The following is a 24297-nucleotide window of genomic DNA, read 5'->3' on the forward strand; positions in this document are numbered from 1 at the left end:
CTAATAATTAATTTGTTGCTGACACATGACAACTTATCAATATACTGCATGACACATATAAATTTTAAAAGTTAAAAGTAAAATTTTTAAAAATAGATAAATTAATTAAAATATTTTTTTCACACCAAGCATGAACCTCAACAAAAAATAGTTCTTTTTTTATTAATTTAAATATTTTAAAAAATTTTAATTTTATGTTACTGAGAAGTTACCACGTGTCACTACCTGGTTGGCTATCAATGTCATATTAGTACAAACTAACAATATTAAAATAGAGGTACCAATTCATGTACCAACTAAGTATAATAAAAAGTTCAGATACCAACTACGTATTTTTAAACAAGTTCAGGGAACAAACTACATATAATATAACCTTTTCAAATTTCCCAAGGCAAAGATGTAACTTGCAAAATCTCCTTAATTTTATTTTTACTAATATCACAAGTAAGAGAAATAAAACAAACAATAAATCATAGGTCTTGGTTTACGATATTAGGCACTTTCAATTATAAATAAACACTTAAAAAAAATAAAATTTCAACTCAACTCGAGAATTTATTTCTTGTACATTTAAGAATTGCAAGAACATATTTTTATCTTATTATTAATTTGTAATCTAGACTTGTCGGAGAGAATTCCTAGCTATTAGAAGCATTAAATTCGCGCATTTAAAATACCTTGCAAGCAATGATATCGATGCCCATAAGGTGGCAAAAGATATCTTCAAGGCTGGTGTCAACATCTCAAAAACAAGTAGTGATACATTACCTTCGTAGATTATGTTCTAGCTATTAATTTACCCATGTATCGATATCTTATTAAATGTATTGATACTTGGGTTAGGCATTGATATTTAAGTATCGATACTTAACCCACCTAAAAACATTGTTTGAAATAGGTATCAATACTTAACCTTAAAATGATTTAGAAAACACTTTAATTTTTAAACCATATTAGGATTACTTAAAAGCACCTGTAATAAACAAAGACATTTTTAAAACTTATTTTTAAGTATTTGTAACACTTGAACTTATTTTAAAGATTATCAAATTAATTTTTAATTATTTAATCAAGGGATTAAAATCTAATTTAATTAAGAATAATTATTATATCAAAATACTTTGAAAATTAATAGAAGAAGAAATGAGCAATACTAGATGTAGGCTACCGATTTTAACAAGATTCCCATTAATCGAAGACTCTTCTAAACACATATTTTAAGACATCTTCTTGTTGCAACAACAGAACACAATCAAACTAACCAACTTGTCCTAAAAATCAAGAAAAAAATGAAACTAAACCTAGGAATAAGATTCTTGAAAGTATGCCATAACCCCTGTGTTTTTATTTCTAGGAATTTAATCTCTGCACATTTTAATTTTTCTTTTTGTTAAATTTATTCATGTGATATTTTGAAAAAAAGACACACAAACATGGTAACCATGTAGTTAAAAATTGGTGTTATAATGAAATTGAATTTACCAAAAAAGTTTAACCGTGTATAAATGTTATATTCTAAATATTCAAAAAGTACAAGAACTAATAACATATTTTAACAAAAGAGAAAACAGCATAGAATTAATTCTTTCTTCAAGATTTCAAAAGGAATGAGAGTCTTCCAACCTCAGGAAGGTTTGAGTTACTGATATTCCAAGTTTTATTTAAATTCAACTGACCAACACATGCTACTTGTATGCAAACTGGATGTACCAAAATATACAAGGAATGGAGAAGAAGGCGAATGCCATTAATGCTCAAGTGAAGGTAGATGATAGATGGGACTAGACACGAGGTAAAGTGGCAGTTCAATAAAACAACATTACTACTATGTTATAAAAGTCAAAAACCAAAAAAAATGTGACTACAAATTTCCCCTATAATATAAATAATAGAATGTCATCTCATTTTTGCAATAAAAAGGACCATGATATTACCACATTTTAACATATAAGTCATGCCGCTGTTCATATACCAAGAAAGTTCTCAAATCAGCAATTACGAATTTTCATAACCACGGGAAGCTTCGGTAAATCGTCCTCTTGATAAGTTACTCCGTCTGCGAAGAAAAAGAGTGATTTCCTTGGTATATGATTGACAAATTCTAAACATCTGGTATCAGACTAAAATGTTTCTCAAGACCTGTCACTACATCACAAATGCAACCAATGCACCCTTTTCCATAATGGAATAAAGTTTTCAAACAGTATTTGCTTAGGAACCATAAATTTAGACCAAGCCCAGATTCTAAGTACATAAGTTCGGTACATCCTTGGACTCCTTGAAAGAAATAACTGAAATTAATCTAAAGACTAAACTAGTTCGCAGCAAATTTAGCATTAACCTTGAAAATTCCTCTCCTAAATGCTGTTTTTCAGATATTATACCATGACTTCTGAATTGGGGGTGCAGTTAGCTTGTTTAGACATACATTAATATCTGTTTTAACTCTTTTTTAGTCAAAATAATAATAATTACATGCTTAAAATCTTTTTAATCACACCCAAGAACTTGGAAATAAGATGGCCAAAATAATGAGAAATTCATACAATTTTGTCAAAACTCAAACTAGTAACCTTGCTATTGACAAGTTACTTGTGTTTCTTTTTTTTTCCTTTTTGGTGCTGTAGAAGCATTGCATGTGTCATATCGTGCATCTAATCTTTCTTGCACAACTAGACCTGCCTTAACTAGCTTCTTATGTACCAATATGCAATACCATACACGTAATTTCATGGACCACAACCTCCATATATTATTACTAGGGTTTAGGGTTTTGTCAATAATTTTAAGTGAGACATGGAAAAAGTTAGCAGTAGCAGGGAATATGATAAAAGGAAAAAGATGGAATAGACATCAGAAGTAATTAAACCAGTACCTTCTGACGTTTCGAGTTCGGTGGATTTTGTTCAGTGTCATTTGGTCTGCGTGAATTCCCGGTACTAGAGAGGTCAGCCTGCAAATGCAGCAGTATTTGGCATCATTATTGTTCACTTTAAAATTATGTTTTATCCCAATGGCTATACTTTCATTAACTTTTCATCCATATTTGAGCAAGGAAAGAATTAGCAAGACCTCAATCAAAGAAGCAATCCATGGTTTAAACCAGACCCATATCAACCACTACGAAAATAACTGAGGACAAGAAGCATGCTCACCGGGGCAGAAGTAGTTGCTTCTTCGGGAGTACTTCGTTGTGAACCCGCATGCTGAGATATGTATGGCATGATCTGATGAAGCAAATTAGATAAAAACACCCCTTGATTAGTAATACTTGTCTCAGCTGCTGGAGCAACATTGGATGCTTCTGCTTGCCCTCGGACAGAATCTCTAGCTGTTCCTTGTGAACTCGCTTCCTCTACCTGAATTTCACCACCAGGGAAAATTGTCCTTAGAAACTGAAGAACATTACTAGGACTTTGTCTCTCAGAGTCTTGGTTGTTTTCAGTTCTGCCAGCAGCTAGAATGCTGATATTGACACTGCGTGTATTAGGACGCTCCTGTTGTCTTGAATTAGCATTCGGTAATGAACCTGCAGCAGGAAGCAGCTTGATGGTCAATTCTTGAAAGGTAAGCCTCCTGGTAGACTTCACCTTTCCTTTTCCATTGTCATTTTCCCCCCTTTGGCTTTTAACTTTTTGGTCAATTCACATGGAAAATTCCAAACTGCAGAAACTAACAAAAGATGAAGAGCAGCATAGAATGTGCATGCTAATATTAATGAAGTGTTTCCCGAAATGTGAAAAAGGAAAAGCAATAAGTGTTTCCCAAGTTAAAAGGCTGCTAGAAGGTATATATTCTCAAAACAGCACTTTTGCATACCTTAAAAGGGAAATTTGGGAGGCAAATGAACACTTTTCCAAAGTAAGTGCTAGCTTTAATGTCTCAAGCTTTTGATATAACAATATTTAAGATAAAATTTATTACCAAGTTATTTAGTGAAAATATTATTGAAAATATCTTTAAACATTTTCAAAGCCTTAAAATATTAAAAAACGTGATCTAAATCTAAATGTGTTTTATCTTATACCAAATGTTTTTGAGTTAATAACAAGTTGTTTTAAAGTGTTTTTAAAGCAACTTAGTGGCTAAGTGTTGATACTAGGAGTATGGGTATCAATACATGGCAAATCAGTAGCCATGGAACAAAATAGAAAGGTCAATACTTGTTCATGAGGTATAGATATATGCTCTAGAGGTACAAATACATGCCTAAAAATATCGATACTTAGGGTGTTACAGCGGTAACTAACTGCTACTTTTTGAAGGAAATATCGATATCCTCTTAGTAGGTATAGACACTAAGTTGCAGTGGCACTTTTTCAACTCAAACTATTACATTGCAACAGCTAGAAAAGAGTTCTTTGATATAAATACTCTTCAACACTTCAAGACACAAGAAAACATCCAAGCATCCACATCAAGAGAATAGTATTTAATTCTTTATTTCTTCTTATTCTCTTGCACATAGTTCTAGTGAGCCAAATCTGTGAACACCTACCTTCTTAGAGGTTTATTTGTGAAGGTTCTATCTTACCTAAAAAAGCAAATAGGGGTTGTAAAGGTTTATACCTTTTCCTTGAAAGGTACAATTCAAAGTAATAAATTAGAAAATCTTTAGTTGGGGTATACTAATGCAGTGGAGATAAGCAACTGGTGCCGAACCACTATAAATTGAATTGGCAAAGCTTTTCTTCCCTTCTCTTTTATTTTAAAAAAGGTTCTTAAAATCCTAATTCACCCCCTCTTGGACCTAATAGTAAGAAATTTAAAAACTATAAAATGCGAGAAAAAGGGCAAAAAAAGGAATAACAAACAACCTGCTGACAGCACCAAGGAAACAGTAACACTATGAAAAAAAGGAAAAACCCAATTTCCACATGGGAATGGCAATTGGGTACAAGGTAGGAGTGGCATTGAACAACAAATTCCAACAGCATCAATGCCAATGAAAAATTCTACCATGTTTTGCAAAAAGTTCAAAACAGAGTTTTTATCCATACGAGAACATACAATGTCACTAGTATGGCAAAGTATTGGATTTATCATATTACCATCTCTTGCAGACTCTTCTGAACTTTGATGTTGCACTGCAGATTCAGGAATACGAAGCAGCTCAGGTTGAGCACCAGAAGATGGATGCTCACCAGATGCTTGAGGTCCCCGTTCACCACTTACGTGTCCAGGAGCTATGTTCTGTAATCTTCCAAGTAATGGGTAGTATACTCCCACAGAATTACCAGAAGACTCTGAAGGTAGGCGACCCAACGGAGCAGGTACAGCAGCAACCATGGTCCTAATAGGAACCACCCGCACTCCAGATTCTCCAGCAAAAGATGGCGTATCTGAGACCCTTGAAGTTGTTTGACTGCTACGATTCTCACTGTCAGAAACCATTGATTGGTTGCTTTGACCTGATTGGTTTGGGGGATGTTCCTCTCGAGTATTCGGTGTTGCCATTGATGAACCTTATGGTATACAACATCAGTCTCTGGTCCAATACAAAATACACATCAAAACACAGAATATAGCTAGGTATTCCATACCTCTTCGTATTTGTATGTCAATACGCCTAGGAACAAACCCAGTCCCAAGTCCATTAACCAAACCAGATCCAGGCTGGACAGTTCCCACAGGGATGGCACCAAAGCTAGTTCCTGGTTGAAAAGGAAGAGCCTAAAAACATACTGATCAATCAGCATAAACCAAAAAGCATTGACATCAAATAAGAGGGTTTCGTTAAGCTGTTAGAACATTGCCTGAACCATGAGAGGGTTTGGACCAGAAGGGGATATGAAAACTGCAGGGCCAGCATTAACAACAGCTTCAGACTGAAAAAAGAAAAGAAAAAAGAAAGAAACACGTGAGCAGTTATAACTACAAAGAACACAAATTATGTCAAAAGGAGTTAAAATGTTGTAGAGGCAGAATGAAACTATCTTACTGGTGTTTGACCTAAGCGTAGTGTCATGGTTGTACGACCAAGCTCAAGTAAAAGTGAGCCTAGGTTGTGCAGTAAAGCTCCGGTTCTCAATGCATTGGTCTGTGCAATCAGCCTTGCTGAGGGGTCAGTCACATTTACTTGATCCTCCAGTTGCCTTGCAAGTTGCTGTCCGTCAGCATAATAAAACAAAAAATTGAGAACTCTATAAGAAAAAAATCAAGCCATGACAACTCCGCCTCCCCCCCCCCCCTTTTTTTTTTTTCTATCTTTCATTTCCACCAGCAGATGTATTCACATCTCCATCAAGAAGACAAGTTGTTACATAAACATGCAGCTTTTAGAAAGAAACTAAAAAGGTAGTTAGGGACACACTTGTACACTTTCTCCAGCTTGTTCAATGAGCATTTGCCTGGTAGAGAGTAACACTTCCGCCAAAGATGCAGGTGTAGGAAGACCTTCATGTACAGTTCCTGAATTTGATGCAGAATTAGAATCTCTAGATCCAGTCCTACTCATGGGAGCTGTCTGAGAATCATTTCCACCAGCTCTACCTGGCACTCAGATGAGTTGCAAATCATCAATGAACCATTATTCTTTCTGGTAGCTGACAGAGATAATATAACTACTTTTTTATCAAAGAAAAACTAACCAAGGGCATCAAATTCGTTCCGTATATGACTAAGATATTGGGACAATGTAGCCAAAGAATCAGGAATTACCTACAAACATGAAGAAAATTAAGCATATAACTTAAAGCCCAAAAATAGGTTTTCCATAAGATTTATTTCACGAACAAATCCACTTGGGACATACAAGGAGACAGACAAATTAGCAAGAAAGTTAACGAATTCCAAACTCACAGGAGGCTGCATAGACCCCAAGGAAACCGCCGCTGGAAGTCCAAAAGCACTATGGGCTCTATCTGATTGACTTGTCATGCTGGCTAGCTCAGTTTGAGCTTGGGATGAATCTGGCATGCCACTACCACCAGACGTTCTTTCCTGTCTTTGTGAACCATGATCCTTAGGTATCCATCAATTCCCAAGAAATCATATGAATTTAGGAACAAATAAACAACGATACAGATATTAAAGCACATTAAAACCTTTGGATTACAGAAAAACAAAACTCAAGACTTCCCATGATCTCTAGGAGATTGTCAACATTCCATCTTGTTAAGACATGACCTACAAATGGACCCTGAAAATTAAGAATTTTGAATATTTGACTGTTTTGGATCTCCTTTTTAAGTTACTTGTTGTGTGCCAAAGCATAGAAAGCTTACACAAATACCCTCATCATATTTCAGACAAGCATTAGTTCAACCGTCAAAATAACTGTCATTACTTAATACTGAAAAATTAACTCACCCTGGCATCACTCCCAGTATTTCCACTTGCCATATTTGCGAACCCAAAAGAGCCAAGAACAGCAGAAACAATCTGCTGAGAAAGAAAGAAACAAATTAAAATTAAAGAAATTGTCATAAATATATATTTCCCTGTAGAAATATTCTCCATTTTACATCCAATTCCAAAATTACCCGACTGATTTCAGGAGGAACCCCATCCCCTTGATCAGGCACATTAAAAGTCTCTATGACAAAACTTGGGGCATGATTACTATGACCACGACTTGTACCTGACGCAGGATCATTTGCTGCAAAAAGTAATGCTAAGTATTAATAACAATCTTAACCAACTTTTCTCCCTTTTCAGAAACATAAGCAATTCATATTAAATTAATATTACAAAACCAAATTATCATCTAATATCTGTTACAAGTAGATCGCAGGTTTACACTGAACATAAAAGAAATAATGCTTGTGTAAGAATTGCTCTTTGGTAACTCAAATAATAAGAATGACATTGGCCACCATCTGGTATCATTCAACATCAGCTACCACAATTTAATCTCTGAACAGCATAACAGTTGGAAATCATTCTTTATTGACTAAGGGTGAGTTTGGATGGGCAGTGCGTTTACCTGCGGTTAGTGTAAAAGCAGCGGTAGCGGTGAGATTAGATACTGTAGGAACACTGTAGCGTGAGACAAAAAGTAGGCTAAACGCACCGCACCGCACCCAATCGCCCATCCAAACCCACCCTAACACTATCAAGCCTCAAAACCTCAAAAAAATGCACAAAAAAATGGCTTCATCTTATTTCATGGAACTTCATTGCTTCAGGGCAGAACCGTTGGAAATTGGATCAACATTATCTTCCAACCAGGTTACTATGATCACATCTACCACAAAGGCAACATTTTCGGTTCAGATTCTACTTGTTTGACATTATCTCTTAAGGAAGCAAGATGGTGGGTAGGCGTCGTATACACATTTTCTTTTAATATTTGTCGAAGCACATCCCAAAATATTTTTGCATGAGGTCATGCGCTTGTCAAATCAAGGTCAAAATGATCTAATTTTAGTTTTTGCAGCTACTAGTGTTAAAAGTCTTCATAAGAAAGGAAAACATGTTGGGGGTAGGCATGGAAGGAGGCATGCTTATTTGTAAAACCATATTTATATCAACAGACAATAATAATGAACATATAACCCTTTATTGGCCAATACTTCATTTCAAACATGTGGCAAACAATGAACCAAAACTAACTTTTGTAAGGCATTGCATGGTGAGTCGGGCACTTCACACCTATCAAGCATTAACTAGGGCCAATACCAGCAAATCATCAAATTTAAAGCTACTAGCAAATGACAAAAGGCTTTTCCTTATAAACTGGAGCCTAAAGCCCACACAAATTTTAATTTTCCTCTCCCCCCCCCCCAATGAAAAACATGAGCTTATGCTATGTTTGTACCAAAAAAAAACAGGTGATAATGGATCGTAAAGTGCAGCAAAACCTGAATGATATGGTGAGCCATCAGATGATGGTGGAACTGGCTGCCTGACCACCAGGTGCAAGGTGTGACCATCCTCGACATCTATCTCAAGTTAAGAAACTTGACTCATATTCCAACTTTGAAACAGATAAAGATGCAAGAAAATTCCATAATGCAATCCAATTTCTATTCAGCAACCAAAAAATAGCAAGCATAAGAAAGTCATCCATATAAAACCAATTAATATTTAGTTACATTGTAAGTATTAAGTACTGCAATTGGAGAAAATTTCAACCGTCAGATGACCCATTCCACCCTTCCCTATAGCCAGAAGGACCTAACATTAAAAGACACATCGCAACATTTGCACGAGATAATGGTTCAAAAGGAAGTGCTTTAGTTTGGGACCCCGTTGATCCCTTGAAATCATTAAAAGACAAGTCACTGCATCTTCACTAAATTAAGATTCAAGAGGAAGTGCTTCAGTTTGGTTTGGTTTTGGACTCCACTAATCCTTTGAAAACATCAAAAGATACATCACATCTTCACTAGATAAAGGTTCATAAGGAAGCACTTCAGTTTGGTTTTGTTTTGGACTCAGCTGATCCCTTGAAAGCATAAAAGGTGCATCGCAGCATCTTCACTAAATAGATCACGAGGAAGTGCTTCAACTTGGTTTTGTTTTGGACTCAAATGATCCTTTGAAAGTACTAAAAAACACATTTCAACATTTTCACTAGATAAGGATTCATGAGAAAGAGCAGAGAGGAGAACTGAACTTACAAAGTCATATGGTGAGTCCACCATGTTCATACAAAGACATTTAGATCTTCCCCAGTTAGGTTTTTGGGAGACTAAGCCTCGCTAGTCGGTTCATGTTTGAAAGGTTCATGTTTGGAAGGACAACTAAGTGAAGAAAAGGCTGGTTTGAAGATCTAAATGAAGAAAGGTTCATGTGACGAAAACTAGGAGAAGATGATCTCAATTAAGTTCACCATTCCTCTTAAACTCAGCTTACCATCTTCTTCTTCAAACCTACCTCTTTCTTCACTTAGTTGTCCTTCATAAACTTTCTAATGAGGCTGAGTCCCGCAAGAACACAACTAGGAGAAGATCTAAATGTCTTCATAAGTTCTTGTTGAACATGATGAGCTCATCATATGACTCTATAACTTCACTTCTCCTCTTTGCACTCCCTCATCAACCTTTATTTATATCTAGTGAAGATGCTGCAATCTGTCTTTTAATGCTTTCAAGGGATCAATGGAGTCCAAAACAAAACTAAACTGAAGCCCTTCCTCATGAACCTTTATCTAGTGATGATGCTGCAATTTGTCATGCTTAAAAGAGATCAATGGAGTCCAAAACAAAACCGAACTGAAGGACTATCTCAAAAACCTTAATCTAGTGAAGATGTTACAATGTGTCTTTAATACTTTCAGAGGATAGCGGAGATGTTACAATGCGTCTTTAATACTTTCAGGAGATCAGCAGACTCCAAAACCAAACCAAATTCCTCTTTGGCAGAATTCTTCCACCCCCTATAGAATATTATTCAGTACTTCTTCCACCCCTTATCTGTGTAAGGCTGAAGTGAACTAGCATTTGGAAAATTTCTTTTAGGTCCCAATGAGAGGGACTTGCTGCAAAAGAAAAAATAGCAGCAATAAATACAATGGAACAACTTTACACCTGAGAAAATCAATAAAATCTGGTAGCCACTTTACAAATCAGCATGAATATTGAAAAGAAAATGGATACGATATGCAGAAAGGAGCTGATCATCTTTTAGAACTTTTCCACGACAGATTAGCCGTTGTTGCTCTGACAACACACCAGTTACAGAAGCAATCTGTTCTTTTAGTGCAGGAACTGGCATCTGTAAAGTATACAGAGACAATGAACAAAAATGCAAAGCACAACGGTTAAAGAATTAACCGTATAAAATTTAGAACAAATATGCTAGTATAAGTGGCAAGTCAATCAGAAGGAAGTTAAAAGGTTAAAGATTAGAAAACCTCAACTACCCATGAAAAATCATGGTAACCATAGGAAGCTATCATATCAAAGTTTTTGTGAACTGCTACTAGCAAAATTAGACAACATTTTTACATTAACAATTCAAATTCTTCAAGAAATGAAGAAAAGATTCTATGCAAAGTCCAAGATTTGTCACAAAATATTAAAAAAAAAAGGTGCTGGACAGAAAAACTTGTAAGTAAATATGCATTAACCAATTGTAATTGGGGAACTGAACAACATCTTACAACAGCACAATATCAGACCTTGGGTTAATTCATGACAAAACAAACTGAGAGTAACTTACCTGTTTATCCACTCTCAAAGTATAAGTCTGAGAGTCCAATGTTTTTATTTTAATTTCTATCGTGGCCTCAGAACCTTCCATTTCTGTATCACTGGGGACTTTATGAGCACTGGTGCTTCCCATTTTCCTCTGACCACACAAAAACCCGTAATCGAGGAAAACAATGAACCTTCAAAGGAGGCAAAAAATAATGTTTTATGTTTAATTGAACAAAAGAAAATTTCATAAGTACTGATTAAGCATTCATTAGAAATAAAAGAAACAAATTAGCACGTCAAAAGTCAATCGCGCTACTAAATTTTCGCATTACTTTCCCCATGAATAACAAGCATATGACCTTCGTTACCTGGACTCGGCAATTTGGGGTGCAGTACCCGTGTCGATACGATCCGACACGGGATACAGGTCAGATCCGGCAGAAACCAGCGGACACGGCGGTGGGTGAGAACTGAGATGAGAAGAGAAGGAAAAAAAAAAACTGATTTGCAGAGACGAGAGAGAGAGAGAAGAGGGACGATGGTAGGAGGAAGACGATAATAGACGAGAGAGAAATAAATGAACAAAAAAATAAGGTGTAATAAAAGCTGAACCCTATATTTATATTTATATTTATATTTATATTTATATTTATATTTATATTATCTTAAATATTTAATTAAATAATCAAAATTATGAATTTTATAATAAATAAAAAATTAATTATATAATTTACCAATTTGATTTATCTTAAATATCTATTTATATAGGATAAATTATAAAAATAACAATTTATGATTATTTTTTTCGATTGAACTATAAAAGTTTATACACTAAACGTTATCGAATTATAATATTTTGTTTATTCATCTCTTAATAGTTATTACGGTCTTAAAAGAACATGACAAGTTAACTTAAGAGTTCATATCTAATTTGACATGGTAAGTTAATTCAATAGTTAATATCTAATTTAACTTATGAACTATAGTTAAATATTTAATTTGATACTTTTTCAAATTTTTAATCTATAATTATGAAAAAAAATTAAAAGATCTAAAAATATAAAAAATTCTTTAAAAATTCATAAAGTGTTGGTAATGCAAAAGAATATTTTCGATTGCGGAAAATTCTCTAACTGTTACAAAAAATATTTTCAAAATATGTTTGTTGAGAAAAATCCTCTATTATTCTTGAAAACTAACACTTTTATTTTACCATTTTACCCTTTAAAAAACTATATAAATAGGAGGTTATTATCCTCATTTTTCAAAGAACACAACAAAAGAAAAATAGCTTCTTTCTAGTCTCTAAATTTTGATGTTCTGCGAAATTACACGGGAGGAAAATTTTATCTAGAAGATTGGGTTTTAAGCAGGATCGTTTGTAACCCCTCCAATCTTTCCTAGGAATTGAACCTAGTGAGATTTTGTCGGTTTTCTTCTAGTTTATTTTCCGACCAGATTTCCAACCAATTGTTTTGTTTTTCGGTTTCGATTCCTTTCAAGAAGAGTAATGCATGCCTTCTTTATTTGGGTGTACGAATATTGAAGTACTATGATAACCTTAGGGGGCGATGTCCACTACACTAACCTTGTGGGGATGGCCAATGTGTCTGAATTTTCCATGTTGAGAACTTTTATGTTGTTGTCACAAGGGATGGTTGGCATAAACCACATCTAGAGGGATGCATCCAACGGGATGCCACAAGAGTACAGTTGGTGCCTATAACACCCCTAACCCATCTCTGTCTCCGGATTTGGGTTATGGAGTATTATGACACATATAAACTCAAATAACACCATTAAACCATTCAAACATTAATTTAAATATCAATATTCAATCCACATATTAAACATAGCATAAATACACACTTATAGGCCTTAAATTGAGCTTACGAGACTTTAAAAATAGTTTGAAAACAATCAGGGACTAATTTGAAATAAAGTAGAAAAATATGAAAAAATTTTAAAAATTTTGGAAATAGGGGTCACACGACCATGTGATAGAGCCCAAACCGTGTGGCTTAGAAACATGGTCGTGTGGCCAAGCCATGTACAATTCGAAATTTGGGCCACACGACTGTGTCACAGCCTGTGTACAAATTGAAATAATGTCACACGGTCGTATCGCAAGGCGTGTGAGTATTCAAAATAAGGTCACAAGGCCGTGTCTTTAGGCCGTGTAACAGCTTGATGTCATATGAAAAATCTTGTACTTAAAATCAAGATGACACACGATCATGTGGTGTAACCATATGTGGTACACGGTCGTGTGACAGCTCATGTCCCAAGCCGTGTACACCTTAAGTCACTTCCTAAACAAGGCAAAACTTTTCACTCAAACCTTAGGTACCAAGGCAAACCAAAAATAATCATTTTCATACCTTTAAAACACATTCAAACATGCTCAAAACATACCAACACATTCAACCTATGTGCCTAACCAATATACCCTCATTGACACCACAATTCAATTATCAAACCAAATCCACATTACAAACCAAACAACTTGCATTCAAATATCACAATTCCATACATTAAACATATGCTAAACCTACCAATCCAATCAATCCATTCACATCCTAATTTACCATATTTCAAACACTCCCATGAGGCATGTACCAAATAACCAAAGACATTTATAAAAGTCTGTACAAACCAAAACCAAAGGCATATACACAAGTAAGTTAAAATTCAACTTAAATGACATCACACAAGTACAATATGTACCACTTGTAATAAGTATCTCAATCATACACAAGACACACCTATTAGATGTTATATGATCCAAATATGAACATGTCAAAAATTACCGGTAAATATATAGATAGTGTGATCTTCAGCTTGATCCGATCACCCGACTCCATAAAATGTTATCTATAAAGAAACAAGAAAAAGTGACATGAGTAGGCTTCCATAGAGCTTAGTAAGTTCAATGGTTAAAATGATAAAACTTACCATATAAACAAAGCAATTACATTAACAAGATTAACAAACAATAAATACTGTCAACGACAATCATTCAACAGGTGACTTTATACATTTACATATATGATTTGCATAATATATTCAATCACATGAGATCATTCAATATCAAGTCACAATAATATCGAAAAATCATGCAATCCATTACACAATTCAGTAATAAGTCATCTATCGCTGGAAATTTGCCTGATGAACGATATAACAGATACGAGTACATGGTTATCCACCCAAAACATGCCAGAAAGCTCAAACGAGCCAATCCAACCGAGAACACGCCATGGCACCAAGTGCCTAGCCCATAGGTTATCATCCCTCTGAAAACACGCATGGCAGCAAATGCCAAGCCCGAAGGCTTTACATCCGCCCCCGGTAACAAGCCAAAATCATTGTAAATATAACACGATAGTTCGCAACAAATGTTGAACTTCAGTATATTAAGTGAATAATAACAAGTCAAGAATCATCATCTCATCACAAGTAAATCATGTACAACACGCCATATAACCTATTGGCATGCCAATTGTACTTTATCCTACGTTCATCTGGCTCAAAACATATCATCGTTTAACAACGTTCAAATCAATTACTTTCTTAATACATAACAATTTACAACAATTAAAATATACCAAAAATATTCAACAACCACAATTCAAAATTTTGAATTATACTAATCTAAACCGAACGAACTTACCAATGCTAGATTGCAGAGATAGTAAAAGTTCAGGGACTAGTCAACAACTTTCATTTTTCCCCGATTATCTACTTGTTCTTGATCTATAAGATAGTTTATTTCAACTTATTAGCCTCAATTTCATATAATATTCAATTTAATGCATATAACTTCCTATTTACAATTTTTCACATTTTCCCTAAACTTTTACATTTTATTCAATTTGGTCCCTAAGACCAAAACAAGCTTATTTTCACTATTACACCTTAAACCCCTTGTGCCAAATTTACTAATACTCCAAATCAGTCATTACATGCTAGAATTCATAAGAAAAACATGTTATGTTTACTTTATTTTCAATTTAATCCTTAAACAAAATCACTTAGCAAAATATTTCTATTTAACACCCAAGCATACTATTCTACCATTAAACTTCAAAAACATATAACATTCATCAATGACATCTTCCAAAACATTTAACAAATTAACCCCCTAAGTTAGCTAGATTAAGTTAAAACATAAAATTCATGAAAAACAGATGGAAAAACACATATCATGCAACTAATTTAACTTGGCCAATTCTTTAAGCTCCCTCAACCATGAAGTTTTAATTTTTGGCAAGAGAAAACAAAGAAGATGATAACTTTCATCTTTTGTTTTTTGTTTATTTATTACCTAATTATCTTTTAACCTTTAAAATTAACAAAATATTTATGATATACCAAACCAAACCGTCCACTACAATGAAATAAGGTTTAATTACCTTATAAAACCCTCACTTCATGTTTTAATATCCATTTAACATGTATAACCTATTATTGACTTACTTTTGTAGCTTTTTCAATTTAGTCGTTTTTACTAAATTAATTATCTAAATATTAAAATTTCTTAACCAAATTTTATTATGACACTAATACATACTCACAAATATTAAATAATTACTAACTTACTTATCGAACTTGTGGTCTTGAAACCACTATTTCTGACACCACAGGAAAACGGGCTGTTATAGTGCCACATCCAGAAGGATGTTTTTTTTAGTATCAAAGACATGGTAATATTCAGACGGCAGATGTTCAAACCATTAATGGTTCCCCAAGGTTGTAACCTGATGATTATGTCTTGTGGCATTGAATCCAAGTGTTTGGTGGAGGAATTGGCATAAACAAGACTACACTAACGATTGAGACGAACCAAATTCCAGTCTATGTCTGATACGCGTTGAATAGATCATAACCTTGAGCCTTGAAGTCCCAAAATGGACTTGAGACTAAATGTCAACTTGATGCAACAATGTTACTAAAAGTGTGGCTTCATTTCGATGAGGGCATTGACATAGTAAGTGGGAGAGTGTCATGGTCCATAATTTACTATGCTAGTTATTAAGGTTGAGCTTTCCCCAAATGGTCTTGAGTGAAATTAAAGTACAATACCTCAGAAATTGGAATTTGTCGGATACCCTATAGCCCTAGAGGGATGCTGTGATACGAACCGAGTAACTGATAAAGTTACTTTTTCAAGTAGCATGTCTTCACTTTGGGTGGAGTAACTATTTCTTGGAAGTTTGTTAAATAAATGTGTATTGCTCGCTCCATGATAGAATCAGAGTTTATAACTCTTGACTGAGCCGGGCAAGAGGTCAAGTGGCTTAGGAATCTACTATTGGGAAATGTGCCCATATTATAGTAAACATGTAATTGTTTTTAATGTATTTGAACGATGAATAAATAAATTTCATATTTCCCTATTATGTTTTTTGTATTTCTGTCTTTCATATTTTGCATGCATAGCAAAATTGTGACAAACAAATATTAGCTCATTGATTTTCTAAATTGAAACTGATGATAAGTGGCATTGTAAAAACATTTACATTATGACAAAGACAACTTACTTCAGTAGATAATCTAAACGAGTCTATAATCCTGTAAAAGAATCAAAGTGAGCATTTGATTCAAATAATGAAAAGGATTATTATGTCGTTTACAATTCCAATTGAGAAGATGTCTAGTCTTGGCTATCGGAGCAATTGACTCCAGAGGTAGAGACATAGATATATTCATTGGCAGAATGATATATTGGATTAGAACCAAGATGAATTAATTTTGAATCCGTTTTGTAAATTAACTTGTGACATTCATGGCGTGATTTACCTAAATTTTGAGTTAGTAACTAACAATGCGTATGCAACTCATGTACTTTGATATAACTGGAGGCTTATGCTCTAAAGATGATCGAGCTGATAGCCGGTATGTTAGGTACATAACTTGTGTATGACATGGCTTTACTAGTAATAGTAGAATTCATAGCTCAATTAAAGAGTTGACTATATCCTCTCATTGGCATTGTATGGATTGATAAATATGAAACATGCCCACGGGTTGCTTGTTCTCGAACGAGCAATTTATCACAGTCATTTGTTGATAGTGGTCATATTAATCATTAAGAAGACACAAAGGTGACAATGTGATAAAATAGGATTGTATTTGTAACACTCATAACCCATCTCCGTCGTTGGATTAGGGTTACGACATATTACCATACAATCCAAAATAATTAATAACAGATAGCATCAAGTTTCCAATTTAATTAACAAAATTTCATAATAATTTAGATCGGAGTAATTTATTCATTTATGGGCCCTAATCAAGCCTACGAGGACTTTAAAATTTTTTCTTCAAAGTGTTGGACAAAATAAACATTTTAAAGAGCCTTGAATTAATTTAATTTTTAACGAGTTTTTGAAGTCTAAAAGATTTCTACCGATACTTAGGTGGACAAGTATCGGTAGAACTCAAAACTGGAAAGACCTTAAAAATGCTTCAGAATTCTACCGATAGAACTGGGAGTTCTACTGATACAACTTTGGGTTCTACCAATACAACCTGGACTTTTATCGATATAACGCACTCCAGTGAGCAATGTAGTTTTGGCCTGAGACTTCTATCGCTACCCTGAGGACTTCTATTGAAACAAGTCAAGACAATAGCCAAAGTTCAACATTGTAACACCTTAAAACACATCAAGGGCAACTAAAACATGTCAATTATGCTCACCTAAACTTAACTAAGTTGTCTTTCAAATTCACATCACATAGTACTTATAATATTCATATCTTAAATCAAACATACAAGCCACCATACACACACATTGAATTTGCTTACCTTGACCTCAAACACCATACCTATATCCAAACCAATTACTACCATGCGTGATCAAACATTGAGCACAACTTAAGAATTAACTTGGCATACTATAGGAATTTCTAAAGTTTATATCAGCAAAAACATACCGACCAACCAACATATAGCTATAAACTTATAACAATTTCATTAACCCTACTAAATGCCATAAAAGCCATACAAAATTAAAATCTACCAAAGATTCCTGGATAGTGTGAATCTTCAAGTTGATCCGGTCGCCCGATTATCCACAAAATGTTATCTACAAAAAAAACATAACAAACACGAGTAAGCTTTTATAAAGCTTAGTAAGTTCGTCGACTAAACGATAAAGCTTATTGAATTAAACATAATAATTTAAATAACAAGATTAATAAATCGAGTTCCTATCAACAAGGTTCTTAATAGAATTCCTGTCAGCAACAGATCACAACAGGTGAGTTTATACATAAACAAGTATGAGATCATTCATTATCAAGCCACAATGCTATTAGGAGATTCATGAATAATCTTTTAACAATTCTATAACAAGACGTTTAACGTAAGAATATTATTGATGAAAGATATACGGATACGAGTACATAGTTAACCATCTGAGAACACGTCATACGCTCATATGAGTTAATCCAACCGATAATACGCCTTGGCACTGAGTGCCTAGCCTGTAGGCTAAAATCCGTCTCCGATAACACGCCAGAAAACACTATAATATAACATGATAGTCCGCAACAAATGCAGAACTTTGACATATTTAGTGAATAGGAAAATATACAGGAATCCTCACCACATCTCATATCAAGCCCGTACTGCGCGCAAAATAACCTATTGGCATGCCAATCGTACTCTATCATACGTTCATTGGCTCAGGAGATATTAATAGTAACTTGTGTTTTATCAAACATTATTTCAGTTCTCGATTATCATATATCAACACATTAATCAGAAATCAATAGATAAATTTCATTTAATATATAAATTTAAAACGTATAGAATTAACCAAGCGAACTTACCTAAATAAATTGCAGTAATGACAAAGGTACTGTGACTATTCAGTAATTTTCTCTTTTCATTGGTTTTCCACTCGTTCTTGATCTAAAATAATATTTTCATTCAATTAACTAATCTCAACAGTAAGATTAACTCATTTTATGCAATTAAGTCCCTTTTACATTTTTACAGATTTCCCCAAACATTTCATTTTTATGCAATTTAGTCCTTAGGTCCAAATCATGCAATTTAACCATTTTCTATTAAATCTAAGCTTAGTCGATTTGCTAACCCCTTTATTATAGCCCATACTTGCTATTATTTTGCATCAAATCCTTGTATTTTTACTATTTTCATATTTTAGTCCTTGAACATTAAAATAAAAAAAAACTACTTTACAAAATAGTCCTATCTGGCAACCAAACTCAAAAATCTTTCATAAAACTTCAAGAAAATATAAAACTCATCAATGGAATAACTCATAACATTTGACACTTTTGCAAATTAGTCCCCAAGTTAGCTAGATCAAGCTAATATGAGGTCAAAAACATAAAAAATATTAAAAACAAACAACTTACCTATCGACGGGCCTAAGCTTGGCCAAAGCTTTCTAATCCCTAGCTATGTTGTTTCGGCTTGGGGAAGAAGAACATAAGAAATAAAAATGGTATTTCTTTCCTTCTTTTTTTCATTTATTTTAACTTAACTTACTAATACTTTAAAATATAAAATTAATATTATTTTTACACTAAAGACAAATTCCACCACTCACCATGTTTAATTATGGATTAACTACCATTTTAATCTCCCACTCATGGTTTAATAACTAATTAACTCAAATAAACTAATAGTAATTAAGTTTTACGACTTTTATAATTTAGCCATTTTTCTTTAATTACTAATCAATAAGGACCTAATAGCAATTAGCCACAAACTAGAATTCCATACCATTCATACCATTTGACATTTAAGGAGGGTGCAATTGTACAATTGGTCCTTCAATTATTTTTAATTATTGACTAAACAAGCTTAATTTCAATTTAATCCTAAACTAATTAGGACTAAATGAGCAAATAGCCCAAAGGTTAGTGGATTTAATCATGTCACCATCACTTGGACTTTTTGACCATGGTTTAATTACCATTTTGGTCCTTTTACTATATATTTTGTAGATATATTTTGTAGGTATCTTTGTTGTCTTCACAAGTTGTGATGGACAGATGACGATGCCTGTTTTTGCTAAAACTCCACCGGCCACTAGTAGTTTTCTTGGAAAGTGGGTGGCTATTCATCAGCTTCTTAATTTGTTTTTGTTTTAAGAGTATTTTAGAATAATAAGTGATTTCACGAGTCAATTTGGATCTTTGATGTCTTAAGTTTTATATGTTTTTTGTTTGTTTTTCATTGTTTAATAAGTCTTCAGTTTTAGGAATTTTTGTCTGCTCTTATAGCACGTTTGTTAGTCTTGCATATGCATGTAATCTTAATTTTACAAGTGACTTTAGGGATGATTTTGTTGTCGTCCTCTCTAGTTTGGTGAATGCTCGATTCTTTTGTCAATTTTTGCTCGCCACTTTGAACCATCTAGGGTTAATTTTCTTATCGTATTAAATGCTTACAATCACTCCAAATGTGTCGTGCTTGAGTTGCGACAAAGCCAATTGTCAATGTGTCATAATGTTCTATTGATGCTGAGGCTAAAGTCTTTGTTGTGTTGATGGAGTTTGTCTTTCATTATCTACGACGAGTCTTTACTATTTTTCCCGATGAATTGTATGGTTCTATTCATTGAATGAATTAATGAATTTACCTTTAAAAAATATTAAATTAAATTAAATAATTATCTTAATAGTATTTTATTAATTTAATATTAAATTTATTATCTTAATATTAAATTTAATTTAATGTTTATCTTATAGATAAATATTCTATTTATTTAATAAGATTTAATATTAAATTTATTATAATATTTATCAAGATAAATATTATATTAATTTAATATTAAAGTGATTAAGTTTAATCATAGTTAAACTCTTTAAACTCTCCCTCTATAAAGAGAGCATTGAGTTATTATTTACACACACTTAAATTCAAGTGAAAGTTTTAAAGAAAAATTTCTCTGAATAATTTATTTCAGAAAATTTCTGAAAATATTATTCTTATTTACAACTTGATCCAAAAGTTTAGAGAAATTGAGAAATTACCCCATTGGTAATTTTTGTGAAAAACTTTCTGATTTGAAGCGAGCCTACACTCGGTAGACGTAAGCTCAAGGATAGTGGAGAAGACTACTCGGTCGAAGCGGTCATCCTTGATAAATTGAAAAGGTACAACTTTGATTAAGTGTTTATTGTTTTAGATATTAGAACCAAGTTCTTGTTTTGGAAAAAAAATAAAACTCTAGTTTTTCCCTAAATTTATTTTTCGCTGTGTTTTCCAAACTCGATTTTTCAACATGCTTAACAAAAGTACGACGCTCCAGCCAAATATCAGAAGGTTACTCTTATGGGATACTTTGCTGATGCTTTGGACAATGAGGCCAATTTGGACCAGAACACTCAAATTGGGATGGTGTTTAAGAACTTGTCGAAGGATTTTGTTGGCTTTCAGGCCACATATAACCTTGAAAAAAAAAACCTAACGCTTACACAACTCATGAAGGATTTACAATCGTATGAGTTGATGTTGAATGGCGGTCAGCTAGTCTGAAGAGCAAAAGCAAACATAGTTATCACAACTTCCTCAAAAGGAAAGGGAAAGTGTGCTAAGAAAGGTAATGTTAAGGTTTCTGGGCCACCATAAGTGGAAAGGAAGAGAACCAAAAAGCCTAAAGACTTATCTAAGTCGAAATGCTTCTTTTATAGTAATAAAAGGGCACTTCACGACAAACTGTAAAGAGTGGAAGGAATACCTGGCTACCAAAGGAAAATGTATGTAACTCTTGATGAGTAAAGCTTATTTAGTAGAGGATTCAATAGACCACAATATAAGTGTGGCAACTAAAGCAATGAAAGATGTACATCTTTATTTTTATAATTTTAGGAAGATTATTTTAAGATATGTTTTCTATGTACCAAGTTTCAAAAGAAATTTAATTTCTGTTGCATCTTTATATAAAGACAACTTGATCGTAACTTTTAATAATGGAATTGCAATATTTAGAAAACCCAATATTATCTATAATGGATGGATGTTAAATCATCTCTATTTTATCACACCAAATATGTACACACTACTTGAGATTGAAATATCAAATAAAAGACTTAAAACTTCTCACTCTAATGAGGCGTACCTTTGACATTTGAGACTTAGTCATATTAAGTGAGAAAGAATCCTTAGACTTGTGAAAGACAACAACTTAAATTCGCTTATGTAACACCTTATATCCAGCCCAGTCGTTGAGCTCGAGTAACAGGATGCTACACCAAATGTCACAAATTCACACATTGCACACGGTCTCATTTTCATACAATCATCACCACACCTAAGCACTTATAGAATATTTAAGTTTAAAATACTCTAGGCGGCATTAAAATTTACTAAACATACATTAAACGACCTTAAAACAAGTTAAAAACATGCTTAAGGACCACTTAATAAAAATTTCCAAATAAGTCACGTAGGTATCGATACACACTCACTGGTATCGATATTTCTCAAAATGGGTATCAATACTGTTTGGAAAATCGGTACATTTTTAACATTCTGTTTTTCTTCAAAATTTAAAACCCAACAATATATCGATACAATTTAAAAGTATCTATATTTTTACCCCGAGTATCAATACTCGAGAACTGGTATCAATACCGAAATGAGCTATTATTTCTTGCACAATCGTTAGAACATGGAGGTATTGATACTTATGCATCGAATATCGATACCTCTATACATTTCGTCCAAAATCACTGTAAAACAAGGCATATAAAACAGTCAAACATTTTAAACTTCAGCATGCATCCACAAATTCATTATTCCACATCAAAATGACCATACTTGCAGTTCAAAACAACATCAATAACTTAAACCAAAACAAAACCAATAATATAATAACAACAACCATCAAATCTTTTTAGTATAAAATCAAAACAACCATTTAAGATATAATAATAATCAACCAAAAACTCTACCACATTACCTTTATTACCACAGTTCAAAGAATAAAAATAATATCATCTACTTGAATACTAAAGCCTAACTTGGATCACTTCCTTGAAATTTCGCACTGCCCATACTGGAAACACTAGCTATCTACAAATGTTTAGGAAAGAGTGTGTGAGCAACAAACTCAGTGAATGATTGGAAAACCTACCAATAAACATGATATCATATGTTAAATGAGAACATCTAAAGCACAATTTCATACATATTTAACTAAAGTGAATACTAAAATTTTCACGCATCAACTATCAACTCATCTAACTTTGTAATCACATAAACAGACATACATCATATTTCATAATATTTCATTTAATGATAAATTGACACTTGAGGCTATGAAACATAAAAGTGGGCTCTATCGCCACACATTGGATACACGGATCTCCAACACACCATTAACTTGAAGAGTCGAACATATCCCAAAAGCATAGCATTTAGTTAACATTCTTCAACAAACCAACATATCTTAGTGAATGGAGCTGAGCTCACATTCCCTTATCTCTCAAAAACTATCTTAGGCCTCAATGCCCCAAATCACAACACAAGGGTGAGTGCTCACAAATCCTATAGCATGCCAACTATATCCAACGGTCTCAAAAGGTCACAAGGCAAAAATATCTACAATAAAACACATATATACTTACCGCTTTCTGCACACTTTCATTGCACATTTACATCACTAACACAACATCATCATTGTCATTCAACATGTTTATCATGCCCACAACTAATACTTTTCACAATAGCTATCACAAACATATAACTCATATCACATTAACACATCATAATACTCAATCCACATTGCATAATCACATATCTCGCAAAATTAATGAGGGAAATAAGAAAGCTTACACTCGGAACTTAGGATAAGGGTTTTGGCTAATTCTAAGCTCACTTTTAACACTATGAATCGTGTCTACAAGCAGCGATTCCAAATACTCACCATTCGCGCTTTCGCCTAGTCGCCGAAAGGTTAAACTAGCTTTTCCTTTCCTTTCGCCTTGCTCGTCGAAGGCTACAACGGTTCCGAATATTCACCTAAAATAGACCACACAACAAACACAATTAATATTCAGCCATAGATTCACCTAAATCAACCAAATACGTAAGCCTGAGCTAGTTCCTCTTAGAACTGAAATTTTCGGCTAGCTTAGCCAAAACACAAAAATCTCAATTCCTACACATTCCCTTTGCTTAAAACCAATTCCAACAATCTAATTACTTACCTAAGAAT

At 33.6% G+C, this 24297-nt stretch overlaps 1 protein-coding gene across 7 annotated transcripts; it reads right to left on the reverse strand.

Annotated features, from left to right (window-relative positions):
• Positions 1–1804: 1804 nt before the first annotated feature.
• On the reverse strand, positions 1805–11686 carry LOC105773024 (ubiquitin-like domain-containing protein CIP73). Of its 7 annotated transcripts, none has more exons than XM_052632173.1 (16): positions 11456–11686; positions 11110–11278; positions 10545–10662; positions 8805–8885; positions 7485–7600; positions 7312–7383; positions 6802–6942; positions 6591–6660; positions 6314–6492; positions 5942–6106; positions 5757–5828; positions 5544–5673; positions 5052–5465; positions 3156–3529; positions 2876–2953; positions 1805–2056 (listed from the first exon to the last, which is right to left on the reverse strand). In XM_052632173.1, the coding sequence occupies exons 2-16, from the start codon at positions 11230–11232 to the stop codon at positions 2048–2050; spliced, it is 2142 nt and encodes a 713-aa protein (XP_052488133.1). In that variant the 5' UTR covers positions 11233–11278; positions 11456–11686; the 3' UTR covers positions 1805–2047. The 7 variants fall into 7 exon arrangements, with proteins under 7 accessions (XP_052488133.1, XP_052488132.1, XP_052488130.1 ...); XM_052632172.1 differs by having other exon boundaries at positions 7312–7386; XM_052632170.1 differs by having other exon boundaries at positions 6802–6963; positions 7312–7386.
• Positions 11687–24297: the final 12611 nt, after the last annotated feature.

The sequence above is a fragment of the Gossypium raimondii genome, chromosome 6 (genome assembly GCF_025698545.1).
Source record: "Gossypium raimondii isolate GPD5lz chromosome 6, ASM2569854v1, whole genome shotgun sequence".
In the NCBI taxonomy this organism is placed as follows: Eukaryota; Viridiplantae; Streptophyta; class Magnoliopsida; order Malvales; family Malvaceae; genus Gossypium; species Gossypium raimondii.